At 36.8% G+C, this 16767-nt stretch overlaps 2 protein-coding genes across 2 annotated transcripts in view; both read right to left on the bottom strand.

Moving 5' to 3' along the window:
• Nucleotides 1–9771, bottom strand: part of cpe (carboxypeptidase E) — a 48262-nt gene extending 38491 nt beyond the window's left edge. The window contains exon 1 of the mRNA XM_055205520.2: nucleotides 9329–9771. Within this exon, the coding sequence (XP_055061495.2) occupies nucleotides 9329–9575 (247 nt within the window). The 5' untranslated portion in view covers nucleotides 9576–9771. The remainder of the gene's footprint in view (nucleotides 1–9328) is intronic.
• A 901-nt stretch (nucleotides 9772–10672) lies between these two features.
• On the bottom strand, nucleotides 10673–15568 carry msmo1 (methylsterol monooxygenase 1). Its single transcript, XM_055205521.2, has 6 exons — nucleotides 15419–15568; nucleotides 13675–13958; nucleotides 13441–13589; nucleotides 13094–13220; nucleotides 12819–12973; nucleotides 10673–11460 (listed from the first exon to the last, which is right to left on the bottom strand). The coding sequence occupies exons 2-6, from the start codon at nucleotides 13927–13929 to the stop codon at nucleotides 11271–11273; spliced, it is 876 nt and encodes a 291-aa protein (XP_055061496.1). The 5' UTR covers nucleotides 13930–13958; nucleotides 15419–15568; the 3' UTR covers nucleotides 10673–11270.
• Between the last annotated feature and the right edge of the window lie 1199 nt (nucleotides 15569–16767).

The raw sequence follows: 16767 nt of genomic DNA, 5'->3' as shown, positions 1-16767 counted from the left end.
GCAGAGAGCATTCGATTAGTAATTTCATTGTTTCATTTTTGACGGAGGTGGCATTTAGCGGCTTATGTATCTGAGCTCTTTAAATATAAGTATTAAATGTGACAACAGGAGCCAAATGATATACTGAATCAAAACATCTCTAGTACTTCGCACAAGAAATAAGGGTGTGATACGTTGGGTATTACTGCAGTAAATTACATAACCAATGCAATGATTTTTTTGTTGTTGTGTCATTTCCTTGTAAGGTATATTAAACCCCTCATCTTACAAAATAAAATGATCAGTTTATTAAGAAGATTGAGTTTGCAAAATCCCACACAGATTGTGCAGAACAAACTACCCATTAACCGCAAAAACCCTGTATTTATTTGTGTTATCTCAACAAAGCAATGTTGTCTTGTAACAAATGATGATGAGGAAATCATGTGTTGTACAGATGAGGTGAAGACTAGAGCTATGAAAAACTGCTAATCTATCAGTGAAACTGACAAACAAAGAGATGGTAAATCACCAAATTTTACCTAAATGACCTCTTACTTTCTAAACATTTCCACTAAGATCAACATGGAAAAACATTGTATCAAATCTCTATTATATCTCTTCTTTCTCATCCCTTATTCCATTTTTTCTCACTTGAACAGAAAGAATAACTACACAACATCTGTTAACCTCATTAAGAACAGAATGCCTCAATCACACAAACATTTAAAGACACACAGCGCTCTTTTATTAGGACACAGTTCAGATGGTCTCACCGGTATGCACTACTGGCAATTCTGCGCATTACTGTTCACAATATCAGGAATTATTTTTGCAGGTCTCTTAAACTGCTGGCATACTTTTCATCCCTGATCAACAAGACTTCAGTGTCACTTGCCAAAAACCTAAGCCTTGCACTGTGAAGTTTTGCTATCGCTATTAAATATGTGCATATTTTAGTCTTTTTTTTAATTAACAAGTTTTTTATCCAAAGTGACTTACAGTGTTTGCTAAATATACTGTCATGTTTTTTATCAGTATGTGTGTTTCCTGGGAATGAAACCCTTGATCTGTTAACGCAATGCTCAACTGCACAAAATATCAACCCTGCATCGGAAATCACATACTGTGAAAGTATGTACTGAAATAGATGAAGTTATCGACCATAAATACAGTAAATGCCAGGAACTTTGATGTAGCTTTGATGTATTTTCTTTGAAGACACAATGATATACAGTACTGTGCAAAAGTCTAGGCCACCATCACCAGCTTTGTTGTTTTAGCAAAGTTTTAATATCCATCCATATTTATTTTCACTCTCTTTTAAGATACAAACAGAACATACAGGAAATATGTACACAAAATTAAAAACAAAACAATTTTCAGAACTAAATGTGTTCTTCAGGCATCAGTCAGTATTTAGTGTGACCTTTCTTGGCACTAAACACATCTGGAGCTTTTTTAAGGAGACTGAAGTCCTGAAGTCATTCAATTAGAATTAGAAATTAGGATTTAGTTTCTTTTAGGTTTAAGAGATCCTGCAGCTGCCTGCTATTGGTCAAGTGGAAGAGGAGTTTACCATAAATACTTGACACTTCAGCTTATACTTTTATACTGTTTTTAATACTACATACACATAGTATTTTCTGGTGGTATTCTAATAAAGATAATTATATATGATCACTATAATTGCAAAAAACAACACATCTAATGGTAGTAAGGTGGCCTAAGACTTTTGCACAGTACTGTAAGACCAATGGGTGTCATTGCAGGCTCTATAGAGACAGAGCACAGTTATGCAAACCTGAAAACCACGCCCACCGGGGGGAACGCAATCCAACCGTCTCCACCGACCCCGCACCGCGAGAAGCCGCCTCCCCGCCACCCCCGGCCCACAACAAAAAACTGAATAATGCCTAAAAGCTGCTGTGCGACAACACGTACAGCCAACAAGCCAAAGAACCCAGAAATAAGTTTTTATAAGCTGTCGAGCCGTAAAACCCAGCTTTTAAGGAGAAAAAAGTGGATAGCCGACTACGTTTCCCCCTAGTGGACGCAGTTCTACTAATAGAAGTACTATGAAAAGTTGCCTGTATCCATTTTTGTGTCTTTGAACGCTCGTTTTTTGGGGTCGACAGCTTATTAAAACGTATTTACAGATTAAACTTAAAAACAGAATAATACCTAAAAGCTGCTGTGTGACCAGGTGTACATCTAACAAGCCAAAAAAAAAAAAAATACGTTTTTATAAGCTGACTTCAAAAAAGGAGCGTTTAAAGACACAGAAATGGAAACAGGCAACTTTTCATAGTACTCCTATTAGTAAAACTGCGTCCAATAGGGGGAAACGTAGTCGGCGATCCACTTTATTCTCCATAAAGACTGGGTTTTATGGCTCGACAGCTTATAAAATCTTATTTCTGTGTTCTTTGGCTTGTTAGCTGTACATATTGTCACAGAGCAGCTTTTAGGCATTATTCAGTTTTTTGTTATAAGCCAGAAATGACAAGGAGGCGGCCTCTCGCAATACAAAGTCAATGGAGACGGTTGGATTGCTTTCCCCCCCGGTGGGCGTGGTTTTCAGGTTATGACGCGCTGCGCTCTGTCTCTATCCAACCGTCTCCAACGCTCGTTTTTTGAGATTGACAGCTTATAAAAACTTATTTCTGGGTTTTTTTGCTTGTTAGCTGTACACCTTGCCACACAGCAGCTTTTAAGTATTATTCTGTTTTTAAGTTTAATCTGTAAATACGTTTTTATAAGCTGTCGACCCCAAAAAACGAGAGTTTAAAGACACAAAAGTGGAAACAGGCAACTTTTCATAGTACTCCTATTAGTAGAACTGCGTCCACTAGGGGGAAACGTAGTCGGCTATCCACTTTTTTCTCCTTAAAAGCTGGGTTTTACGGCTTGACAGCTTATAAAAACTTATTTCTGGGATCTTTGGCTTGTTAGCTGTACATATTGTCACACAGCAGCATTCTGTTTTTTTGTTATAAGCCAGAAATGACAAGGAGGCGGCCTCTCGCAATACAAAGTCAATGGAGACGGTTGGATTACCCCCCCCCCCCCCCCCCCCCCCGATGGGTGTAGTTTTCAGGTTATGACGCGCTGTGCTCTGTCTCTATAGAGCCAATAATAAAAATATATATTATGAAGGCTTATGGTTACTGAGTTTACTTCAAGAAAAACCCACCATATAAGTTCTACCTCAGAATCTATACACTTTAAAAAGTTTTCGGTTGTTTTTAACCAAAGTTAAATATTGGACAGAACACACCACTGGTTTAAAAAAATTACCCAATGCTAGGTTGTTTAAACCCATTTGCTGGGTTGTTGAAACATTTACATTACATTTAATGGAACTGCTTCTGTTGCCCTTTCATGGCCTCTCTCTCTCTCTCTCTTTCTCTCTCTCTCTATTTCTGCCAGAAACAAAGGGAGAGAACAGAGAACCCAAAGAAGAAAAATATAATGCTGAAAATGCTGTCTCATCTTGTCGTGCAAGGATAAGCTAGAGCAAGAGCGAGAGAGAAAGAGACAGAAATTTTATTTGAATCTTTTTGATCCTAATCACTTGATAACACAACCTCACATTATCACTTTACATAAAATACTGTAAGCAATCTCATCTTTCCATCAACAAAATCAACACTGATTTTCGTTCCTGATTCATCTCTCAAATCTTTGAAAAATCCTTCTTTCTGCGGCTTTAGACCTTTTAACTAAACCCATCCATCAATCAGTCACAGAAACTGTGTGCTTTTGACTCAAGTCTGTTTCAAAGACACACGCAAACACACACAGAGACGTCACTGAAGGCCTGGTTTCCATGACTATGTTGACCAAAGGAGACCAATAACTTAAGATAATTGATTCAGCACACTTTTCCAGTGGAAACACACACAGTTCAATAGCGTTTGTGTGGTACTGTATGACACGCATTGTAGGATACAATCTGAGCGACAGTTTCACTTAAAAAAATTATGGTGGGTTTAATAACAAAAAGTTTGTTTTACATACAGAATCAATGGTCATCATAGACCGAAATGTTTTACTGTACAAAATAGCTATGAATAAATGTGACCTGCTTGTGAAAACCCAGCATTTTATTTATTATTTACAATATCTGCATTAAATCATCCTAAGAACATTCTGTGAAAATATAACCTTGATATCTTTAATACAGGCCATGTATGGCAAATAAAATAGGCTCTGATATGTTTAGACAAAGATAAACGTTAATTGCCAATCTTGCATGGTCAAACTAAATATTTTATTCGCTTTTTATTTTAAATTCATAAAAGATGTGCAATTTTTGCAACTACTGTGTGAGCAAAATTTGAAAGCTCTGCATTTCTTGGGTGTCACAATTCAATGTCAAAAAAGGGTTGCACTTACGATATACTGTAAGTATGCACCTAAACGCTAAGGTAAATAAGTATGCACCTACATACTATTTTGGGTTTGTTTTTGTTCTTTACTACAATAATGTAGACTGTGTAGCAAGCTAATGGGTGAATGTGTTGACTACACTGACAGAGAAAATGGTCAAAATATGAAGAGTTTGGTTCCAAAACGCAAAAAGCGCCATTTAAAAAAAATGAGTTACTGCCAAAATCAGTATTGTATCATGTCAGTATTTAAAAGTAAAATTCTTAATTTTACACAAAATACAAAATCCGCCATGTTATTATGTCATCTTTTCTACCTTTTTCCCAAAAAGCAATAAACGCCACTCCTCCTTTTCTGCAGAATGCAATAAATCTGCTCAACAAATCACAGCGCACCATTCCACGTTGTAAACAATAATGGCGGCATGTTAAATACAGGGTACCCTGGATTCCTCATCTTGTGATCAACAAACAAACAAAAACAAAATAATGCTTTTGATGGCATTGATAAACATGTGGTGGTTTTCTGTGACGGGAAAGAAACGTAAGCCATCAACATCTAATAATTTATGCGAGAGGCACTCGGGAGACGGAAAAAAGCTGGCTGGTGCTTGCTCTACCGACAACATCAAGCTTTTGTCATGCCAACACATTGACCCCAGGGGATCTTATGAAAAACGTTCTATTATTTTACTCAAAGTCAATGAAAACTTTCGACCAAAACATTTTACAGCTGATCGCTGTCAAAAAAGTTCCCGACGACGTCCCAAGTATAACAGCAGTAATGACAGTGTTCTTAATATGACAAAGTAAGTGTTTTGATTAATGCCATTAATGTTTATTTTTTTAATCAGTGTATACCACTAGTCAACTAAATTAATATATCATGGCAGAGATGAATGCACATTTATATATTCATTCAATAGATTTATAGCATTTTGAAAAAATAACTTGTCATGGATTTATAGCATTTTGTGCAAAAAATAATCAGTTTTATTATAAATCTTTGAAAATCAAATAATGGATTTGAATTTTTTATGTCTTTATAACCTAAAGATGCTATGTGAACGTTTGTAACAGAAAATAGTGTTTTTCATCTTGTCACATAGAAAACACGTTTTTACCGAAATTAGTCAAAATGGATTTATTGCGTTTTGGAACCCTACTCTTCATAAGCACCCCAGGTCTGTATCCTTTCAAAAAGTACAGCTTTGCTCAAAAAGACTTCATTTTACTACTGATTAGTATCTCAAAGATTCATATTAGTAGTATCTCAAAAGTACATCCTATAATGGTACATATTTGGAACTTTTTAAAGGGTATACTCTCCAGTGACAACTGGGGAACTTATTTCGACCATTTCTTCTAAAAGTGTACCAGCATAGGTGATCTCGCATGCTCATTCAGTACAGCACCAGATGGCCTGTTTCTGAGCGTGTCCCAGCCATCGGGGCAGACGGTTCTGTATGCTAATTCTTCCTCATCCTCATCTGACTGAGCACAGAGAGGTGCGTGGCTCATGGTGTTAAGCTGATCTGTCTCCAGGGCAACAGCTATTTCTGCTCAGCCGTAACACTCGACATTAGCCGCACAGAGCCGGCTGACTGCGGGCCCTCTCTTTGATATATCCTGCTCTCTTTCGCTTGCATCCGTACACTGCTGCTGAGGTGCAGCTGGTTGCCAATAGTTACGGGGCGTGGGCAGCGCTGGAAACTCATCTGGTAGCAATAAAAGACTTAATGCAATGAGTCATATCTACGCAAACACACATATGGGAAGCCAACCGTTCTATTTAAGGAACAGGAGCACTACCTTTAGGAAAAAGTCTTCCCCCTACAAGCATTCACACTTGAATACACATATGATCACACGCTCTTGTTTACACTCCCTCAAACACATGGAAAGCCACAACACAAACTGTACATGAGTCTTAATCAGCTTTGCTAAACTTAATGGTCAATAAAAACAGAAACGCCTGGCATCTGTATTTAAATCATATCAAAGATTGCACACACTATTATTTAAAAATCTAATTCTTCCTCTCTATTCCTTCTACACAATTCTTAAAACATTGTATTCTACCACTATTTTTGCCTGAACAATGAATCGCTTTGTTGTTTTCCTCACTTTGGTATGTTGCATTGGATAAGCATCTTCAACTTTAAATGCTCTAATGTTTGCATGTTACATTAAAGGGACACTCCCCTTTTTTTGAAAATATGCTAATTTTTCATCTCCCCTAAGGTTAAACATTTGATTTTTACCGTTTTGGAATCCATTCAGCTGATCTCTGGCGCTACCACTTTTAGCATAGCTTAGCACAATCCATTGAATCTGATTAGACCATTAGCATCGTGCTAAAAAAGAGCCAAAGAGTTTCGATATTTTTCCTACTTAAAACTTGACTCTTCTCGTGTACTAAGACCAACAGAAAATTAAAAGTTGTGATTTTCTAGGCAGATATGGCTAGAAACTATATTCTCATTCTGGCGTAATAATCAAAGATTTTTCTGGCATAACATGGCTGCAGGAGGCGCGATGATATTGCGCAGTGCCCGAAAATAGTCCCCTGATATTGAAAGTTACTAAGGGGACAGTAGTAAACTCTAAAAGGCCTAAACAATCATAAATATTTTTAATAGACAAGAGAAGTAAGCTATGTATGCAATATCATACTGTACACACTTCAAATTCAGCTTTAAAAAACCATGTACTCAAGCCAGGACACAAATGATCCCCAAAGCTTTTTACTAACTACTCCTAAATATTTGATGGATTTCTGTGTAGCTTTCAGTGTGAGACGTTAAGTGATTTATCAGAATCCATTGTCTAATTCCGGACTATATGGGTAGGCCTATATTCAAAATCCAAATGTAGCACGCTAAAGTAATCTGTGTGTATATGAATCAAAAGACTTTGGCTATAGTATCCTACTTTTAGCCTACATAACACATACTGAAAAATAAGTGAATATTACTTAAAGTAACTGTACCCAGGGTTTAAATTGGGCCGGGGCCGTCCGGGGCTAAGCTCCGGCACATAGGCTGAAGGTCGCGCTGTGCTCTTGCCAGTGTACCCGCTGCGCTTGTGCGTGTGTACTCGCTGCGCTGGTGCGCGTGCACTGACGCGAAGGGAATAATGCGTTTTCATTCATTATGGGGCATACTCACCAACGCAAGTTCAACGATTTGCGCGAGCAGATTACATACAAAGTCAATGCAAAGACGCAACCAGGCGCGTCCTTGCAAGGGGCGATGACAATGACGCGAATTGGGCGCCGCAATTGCCGCGAAAACACGCGCTTTTCCCTTTAAATGCGTCTTCGCGCAAGTTATGCAACTTAAGCGAAAAAACTCAGAACTTCAAGAACGCGCTCTCACACAGGATCATTTGACGAGAGAGAGAGAGAGAAACAGAGAGAGAGAGAGACAGAGAGAGAGAGAGAGAGAGAGAGAGACAGAGACAGAGAGAGAGAGGTAAGAATGGTGCCCACGTCGAGAAAACTTCATAAGACTACAAACGTGTAAAGGATTAAAGTATGTATGTCACTCATCTAATTACATTATGTTAAGGATGACACTGGATATAACTATTATGGTTTAATAAAATAATGTATTTTGATTACACAAATCTATATGATTGTTTTAGCTGCTGACCAGCATAGGGAATCTCTATGGCTAATTTATAAGACATTTTGATGATACAGTACTGTGTGTTGTACCTTTTCTTTTTATTTGAGTCTTTTTAGCCTATCTTATGCCTAGAATTATTCAAGGAGGTTGATTCTTTTAACTTCATTTAAAGTTTGATCAATTGTGCATAATGACATGTGCAACAAATGCATATAGGGTGTCAGACTCATAGATTTGCATCATTTAAAATTCAGACGCTCTTTATAAAATATTTGGGGTCAACCTCTGGCACAGCTTTAAAGCTGAAACTTATCAAATCCTATCAGAGGTCCAGAATGTCATTGAAACACACCAGTGGCTTTGCTATCATCAGTATTAAACATGTTACCGCTTGAAGTACCCCTCCCCGCAGAGCCCCCCCACATAACAAATCCCAATTTAACCCCTGACTGTACCTAACATGTAGTGTACAACCAGGTCATCAAAAAGCCATGATAAATGTGCACAGCAAAAAACATGGTTCTTTTTGCAACACTTTACCTTACAGTGTAAACATGTCATGACATAACATGTAAATGCATAAATAATGTATAAACAGAAATAATGACGTCAATGTTAGAATTTTTAGCCTGCTAGAGAAAATAACTGTTTAATATGTTGTACTACTCTGTCACTAATATGTATTTACAATGTAATGTAAGAAATGACCTATTGTATTTAACTGTATTCCATTGACTGGGTAACAGGCGTGAGCTGCAATTACATCCTCGCAAAATGGCGTCCACGCGCATAGTGAGCTGCTGTCGAGGACGCGCACCTGCGCATCACCGTCAACAGGGACATCCATGAAATGATTAATAAAACCTATGTAAAATGATTAACCTCGTTTCTTTTACAAAATCACTGTTGAACTTAAACAATAGAGATTTTGCATGGTTACTATTTGTTTCAAAATCACCTTTCAGTGAATGCGTTTGTTCGGCAGGAGAGCAGATTTGGTTTTGCGTCAGTTATAAATTATGAGTGTGAGATGTGCTCTCATTAACAGACCCAATTCTTATGTCTGATGAGAAAAAACGTGGGTAGGCATATAAATACATATATAAAACATACAATGACAAAAACTATTCAAATGGATGGGTAGCCTACTTGTAATATGAGAACCCCATTTATTGATCTGTGGCTTTCATTTATGGCCTGATCAAATTCTATGTAGGCTGGATAGACATGGTGAAAACAACTTACGTCAAGCAAGATTATAGCATTGACACATAGTTTAAAAGGTTTATGGTTTTTCTTTATTGTAGGCTAAGCATCTCTCACCAGGTTCATGGATACCGGGGTTGTCGCTCATTTCCAGCACCAACAGCTCTCTGCGTTCGAAACTCTCGCCCACCGTGTAGATGCGGGTGATGGACGGGCACTGCAGCCACACCGACACGAGCGCTTTCCGCATCTCCTCATATCGGTGGTACTCAAACGAGATGGCTCCGTCGCCCGCAGCATCCCCGCCCGAGGCCAGGGCCAGCAGAAGCCAAGCCCCGCAAAACACCGCCGCTCGCACCTTCATCACTCCCGTCTCTCTTTTCGTGTATCTATCTTTTCTTTATTTCCTCCCTGCTTCTCTCTCGTTTTTAGCGTCGTGCGCAGAGGAAGCCCGCAGAATAGATGAGGGGGCGCGAGTGTACCTGTTTAAAAGCGAGAACGCGCTTGAGATGACGGACGTGCGGCGCGATGCTTTGAGCACAAGATTACACACGCACAGTGGGTGAACGCGCACGGTGCTACCCCTGCATGGGCGTGGCTTATGTAATGACACAAGAGAAAAATGGACATATGTAAATCCAAAGCCGATCCTAGACTTCTGGGGGCCCTATGCAACTTTATCAGGGGGCCCAGTCAGCGAGTTCATAAATACCCATTCACTCTCTACTTAAATGTAGCTATAAACTGTACATTTTGCCATGAAAAAATGAAAATTATGAATAAAATAAAACCAAAATTGCTAAGCCGTCAGAAAAACTACAACAAACAACACAACAGATTTTCCAATTTGCTTAAAAACTAAGGCATGATCAATATAGTTTACTCAATTGGTACATAAATACCAAAATACATAAATAATTTTTTAAACTTTTGACGTAATATGCATTGTTTTAAATGCTAACATCAGTCACACAAGCTTGCTTGCATGAATAAATAAATCTGTTTATTTCTTTAATTTGTAAATTCATTTTATTATTGATGCTTACAAGCATTTAAAAAAAAAACTAGACAAATATTGGAAATATATTGGATACATTTGGAAATTTGGACTGGAATATTTTTAATAAATCCATTGCATATTTATTTTAAAACTAAATAGACTGTTGTTGGTGTACTGCTGGTGCAAATGATCTATCCTAAACTATATTTAAACTGCTATGCTTTGTTGTTTTTTGCTTTTCTGTTTTTCTATGTTTTTATTTAATGTAAAGTTGCTTTGGAACAACAAACATTTGGGGAAAAAATGCTATATAAATAAAACTGTTTTTTTTTTACTTCAAAGCCCTCCACATTGTCCACAACAATAAGCAAACACTAAAAAAATATTGTGCTGTAACTTTTTTTAATGCTTTTTTTAATATTTTAATTTTAAATAATTCTAAGTTCTCACAGACACAAAGCCAACATTTTTGGTAATTTTACTAAGTTAAAAACTTGCATTGTCAAATTAACATGCAAACAATTTTGGTTTCAATTATATATAAATCTATATTTATTTGTAATGTTTTTCCACATTCTGTTCAAGGTCCATTATATTTATTTTACAGTGGGTTGTCACAAACTTTTACAATGTTTACTTATTTTCTTATTCTGCAAAGAAAAATTTGTTAATGCAACAAGAAAGTCGTTAAAAAATAACATTTTAAGACAGTGTGTCCTTGTTCAGGTGAAAGTAAAGTGCTTTTCAAGAATGGAATGAAATAATAAGTCATTACTTAAACGAGATTGTTGATAGCACAGAAAACAGGGTGTCATTGTTCCTTTAATTCCTAAAAGTCCTTTGGACCACTGTGACCAGTGGGGTTGTGTTTTCCCTTTTTAAAAGGCACATTGGTGAGAGAAGGTGGCCTTGATTGATCTGAATTAATTCAGTCCAATTTGAAATACTTTACAGCGGGTGTGTGTGGGGGAAACATGCCCAAACAGATGTCCATGAGAGACAGATCCTTCTGCATGATGGTGAAACCGCTGTATATTTTAGTAAGTGCACTTCTGTCAATCAGTCGGTCTTCACTGCTTTATTATGGCCGTAATGTTTGTAATACTGGGAATCCGTGTCGAAGAGTTTGTCCCACCAGGTGAATGTAGAACCGTAGTTACCCACAAAATTCATGTGGTGGAAGTCATGGAAGCGAGCGCCAGCGTAGAATGGAATCAGATGCAGGGGGTTCAGAGGAATGTCATAGCCACTAAACATAGGACAAAAGAAAAACACATCAAATGATAAAAAGACATGCATACAATATAAATTAATTGATGAGAAAAAAAAGTACTTTAAAGCATTATAATACAATAAAAATGCTTCAGACAAAAATCTTTGCCCATTTAATTAAAATGACACAATTTGATATAAATTGATAACACAGTGCCCCCTAGTGTTGCAATTAATGACTCGGCACTTTCCACAAATCAACAAAATCATCAATGTTAAAGGAGACATTTTATGAGAGTTTCTTAAGATGTAAAATAACTCTTTGTTATTACCAGAGTGTGTATGTGAAGTTTTAGCTCAAAATACCCCATAGATAATTTACTATAGCATGTTAAAATTGCCACTTTATAGATTTGAGAAAAAAACTGGCAATTTTGGGTGTGTCCTTTTAAATGCAAATGAGCTGATGAAATGCAAACACTAATCACCATAATGGTGGTTTGTTGAAATTGAAACTCAATTGTGCTGTCAATTATGTTCCCTCTCACTCTCTGTCTTTGCACTAAATGTGCAAAGGTGCCATGGTTGGATAATGCAGATTAAGGGGCGGTATTATTGTAATAAAAAAAACTTTCAACATCACAAGAGGAGCCAAATCTGAATTACCTAATTTTTTACATGCTTGCAGAGAATGGTTTACCAAAACTAAGTTACTGGGTTGTTCTGACAGAAGCACTGGGAACCCAATTATAGCATTTAAACATGGAAAAAGTCAGATTTTCATGATAAGTCTGCCTTAAATCTATTTTCCGCTTTAAATTAACCAAATAAATATAAACATTTACCAGAATGAGTAACATGTTTGAACTTTACAAACCACTACTTATTTAAAAACAAATCACATTGAATCTGGGCCCCTAATTCTCTGAACAACAGTACAGGGGTGTGCACAACACAGCTTTTAACAGTTTTCAATTGTTTCCAATGGAAGCGGGAGTTTTTCAAAAAAGGAGGCAGCATGGTGTTTTTTCCGTGCTCATTGCAGAGTCTGAGAGTTGAAAAATTTTCAACTTTGGGTGAAAAGCTCAGCTCGTCAATGTCAGTTCTCACACGGCCATCCAATCACAGCGGAGGAGGGGATGCATAAAAAGCACAACAACCAATCCGCGTTGGTCATTCAACGACTGATAAGTTCACAGCAACCAAAGCGCTCAGCTGAAAAAAGCTGTCAGTTGGCTGAAAAAACGCTGGAAGTCTGCGTCCGCATGGCATTTTCAGCCACATTTAAAGCTTTGGTGTGCCCACCCCCTAATAGCCAATGTAATTGTGCAAAGTACCATTAACATAATGACTGTGTTAATATGATAACATTTAAGACACGTGTGCTGGTCTTACCTGTGTACATCAATAGTTTCCATCAGACGGAAAGTGACCCAGGCCCAGAGCATAACAACATGATTGCAGAAGATCATGATGCCAATGAAGAATCCTGCTCCCAGAATGATGGTCTCGAGAGGGTGGGCATACTCAGCCTGCATGCCAAAAGGAGCCTAACATACAAAGACAGAAAAAAAATGATTGAACAGCAAGGTTAATTATCATTAACTTAAATTACGCAGATGAGAGATAAATGTTTTCCTTAATTTGCATATTCATTGTCAACAGCTTACAGTGAAGTCGTGATGGACTTTATGGATGTATTTGTAGATTCTGCGGTGATGTAGAGCTCGGTGAAGGAAGTAATGCCATGTGTCCTCAATCACCGCACAGCCAAAACATTGGGCCAAAATATAAGGCCTGAAATGGAAAAAGAGATTTTTAACAATAAATCAAGGGCCACTCAAACTCATAAATTAACCATAAATCAACAGAGCAATGACACGTCCAAAATCCTGCTCCAATGAAACTTGATATTGCAATGTGAATGGCTCTGAATGTGTCATGTTTACTTTTTATATTCATTTTGGAAAGACAGTGTGCAAATAGCATGAAATCCTCAAAAGTTTTATCTGCTCACCAGCGAGGCATAGAGTCCCAATCATAAGGAATGCTGAAGAACTCAGTAAAGTAATATGTCCCACAGATGAGTGGTAGTTGGATAAAGAAGTGATTAAACAGCAGCATTTTCAAGCACTTCCACTGCTTCTCCCATGTCTCTGGTTTGTCCTACAAGCAAAAACGAACAAAGTTCAGAAAAGTTCAGCTTTAATTGAAATTAAAATGTATTACAAATACATAAAAATCAACATACCGGTTGGATCTTATATTTTTGCATGAAGGGGAGGAACTGAAAGATAAAACCAGGCAGACAGAACATGAAATATATCAGTTCATGGACGATGAGGGACCCCCAAGTGGCGATCTGAAATTTGCTATAGTTCTGCAGCATGTCGTTCCAGGCGTGCTTCAGAGGTTCCTGCAGCGGATTGGCTGGCAGAACCGAGTCCACGAATTCAACGGCCAGGTACGCCGAAGACAGTATGTTGACTGTGCCGTTCACCTCCATGACAGCGAGTCAATGGGCCTCTGTGTAAACTATATAAACAAATGAATAAAGATCGATAAGATTCAGTTAGTTATTTCAAAGTAGGTAGACACTTGGAGTTGGACCTTACAGGACAGTGTTATTACATACACACACATTAAAATTATGTGTTTTTCAGTTTCAACTTAACCAATAATTTATACACAACTAAATCCTAAATTTCAATGAAATTAAACGAGGCACACAAAAGTGAATTGCAAAAAAAAAAAACTGTAATTCAACTTACTCTCAATCCAAGTTTCACAAACTAACATTGATTGCACAGTAATTAATAATCTGATTTAAGGAAATAAAATATAAAGAATAAAATAATAAACAGAAAATTAGACAAATATACAAAGTTGATATAAATATATTTGAATATCCGGTTTTCATTTTACATAACTATATGATATTTCCCTAATAATTGTTATGTTATTTTGGCACCCATGTTCTATGATAATAAATATATAGCTAAGTTACAATATAATATAGCTACAATAATTAATCAGATATAAAATAAATATAAATTAATATATATACACATGTAAATGAATGTGTGCGTATTTATATATACATAATAATTACACACAGCACAAACTCATATGTTATGCAAAAAATTACTTTTATTTTGTATGAGATTAATCTAGATCAGTGCTTCCCAATCCTGGTCCTCGATCACCCCCCCAGGGGGTTTTGGATGTCTCCTTGTTGGACACGCCTGATTTAACTCATCAGCTTGTTAGAGAGACATGTTTAACATTTTGGAAGAAGGCTGATAAGTTGAATCAGGTGTGTTAAATAAGGAGACATCTAAAGCTTTTTGGGAGGGGGTGCTCGAGGACCAGGATTGGGAAACACTGATCTAGATTAATCTATTCCCAGCTCTAGTATTTATTAATCTTTGTTAATGTTAGTTAATAGAAATAAAGCTTTTATTTGTTTGTTCATGTTAGTTCACAGTGCATTAACTAACGTCAACAAGATTTTAATAAAGTATTAGTAATTGTTGAAATTAACATTAACAAAGATGAATGACGTACAGGCTGTATAACTGCAGTTCATTGTTAGTTCATGCTAACTAATGTAACCAATGTAACAAATCAACATCAATGTAACGTGTTACCGATATATTATTCAGGTTACGTTTGCGACCATTTGTTTATCACTTTTGTTTTTATCTAAATTAGTAAGTATCAACACTGTTAACCTAACCCAAGCCCTTATTAAACAACACATACTTATATAATTTCTTAAACAACGCAAATGCACAGCAGTCCAACATTAATATTTAACTCTCTGCGTGTTTACAGTATTTCGTACATTAGCTAGATGCGAAATAGCGCAAGAGTTTCCGTTAAACACTGAAAATAATACAACCGATTTTAATATAGTTAAATGTCGATATATTAAAATATATAAAAATCGCCATTCACCATTATGCAGTTCAGCACGAGTTATGTTGACTTACCTGTGAGCAGCTATCCCTCTACCTTGCTGAAGTATGGACGCTTTAATGTATTACACATTTACATATGACCATTGGCTCAGACAAGAGGAGACTAGTGTAGGCCCGTAATAACTGAGCGCTGATTGGCTAACACAAGAAGGAGACGGACGTGTGCGATCATAGGTCACGTGCTGATTGGCTGAAGCAATGAACTGACGATAGTGAGATCTTTACTTCTGGCATCAACAGCCAATAGGAAACGCGTTTGTCTTAGATAACCTGCGCGTATTGGATGTGAATCAATTTATTTACCTCAATCGTTTAGTATGAAGCATGTGCATTTTAATGTGCATTATAAACCGAAATACGTAATAACACCTAAAATTTGAGGATAGGCATCCCATTTTAACACAGTAAATATTATTATTTGATAATATGGTAACACTTTACAATAAGGTTGTATTTGTTAACAATTAATAAATGCTAAAATGATCTATTAAATAACGATACTTAAACAGCATTTATTAATCTAAGTTCATGTTAATTTAAGCATTTACTAATTAATACATTTTTAAAATAAAAAATCTAGCTAAGACCAGCATAAGCTGGTAGCTGGTTTAAGGTGGCAGTAGCTGATTTTAGCTGGTTTAAAGGGATAGTTCACTTTAAAATGAAAACTCCGTGACCATCCACTCATCCCCACGCCGCTGTAAACCTGTATGAACTTATCCTTTCCGATGAACACAAAAGAAGATACCCTAAGAAATGATGGTAAACACACAGCAGTGACCATGGACTTCCATGGTAGGAAAAAAATATTTTGGAATTATTGTGATAAATGACTAAGAATTTTTTTTATAAATGATGGCAAGCAAACAGTCGACCGTACCCATTAAATTCAATCATATTTTTTATTTCTACTATGGAAGTCTATGGTCACTTACTGCTGTGTGTTTACCATCATTTGTCAAAATATCTTCTTTTGTGTTCATCAGAAAAAAGAAATACATACAGGATTAAAACAACATGAGAATGAGTAAATGATGACAGAATTTTCATTTTAAAGTGAACTATCTGTTTAAGGTGGCAGTAGCTGGTATAAACTGCTCCGCCCAGCCTGGCAAAGCTGGTGGGTCAGCTGATCTTCTAATCTGGCCAGCTAAGTCCAGCTCAAAAAGTGACCAAAACACAGCAAAACCAGCTAAAACCAAGCTGGGAGACCAGCTTATGCTGGATTTTTCAGTAGGAATGGTAACTGTTAACATCAGTTAATGAACAATGAACTAACATAAATAGCTGCATTGACATTAACTAACATTAAAAAAAAAATTAGTAAATGCTGAAAAACTATATTGTTCATGTTAGCATTT

This window comes from Misgurnus anguillicaudatus, chromosome 3 (genome assembly GCF_027580225.2).
Source record: "Misgurnus anguillicaudatus chromosome 3, ASM2758022v2, whole genome shotgun sequence".
Taxonomy (NCBI): domain Eukaryota; kingdom Metazoa; phylum Chordata; class Actinopteri; order Cypriniformes; family Cobitidae; genus Misgurnus; species Misgurnus anguillicaudatus.
This window is presented reverse-complemented; position numbering and strand designations above follow the sequence as displayed.

Bases quoted from the DNA above. Each gene is read 5' to 3' on its own strand.
- msmo1 (XM_055205521.2), bottom strand. From the start codon at position 13,929: ATGGAGGTGAACGGCACAGTCAACATACTGTCTTCGGCGTACCTGGCC. The intron at 13,221-13,440 runs GTGAGCAGATAA...TTTCCATTTCAG, and splicing joins TGGGACTCTATGCCTCGCTG to GCCTTATATTTTGGCCCAAT. The intron at 12,974-13,093 runs GTAAGCTGTTGA...TTTGTATGTTAG, and splicing joins AAGTCCATCACGACTTCACT to GCTCCTTTTGGCATGCAGGC.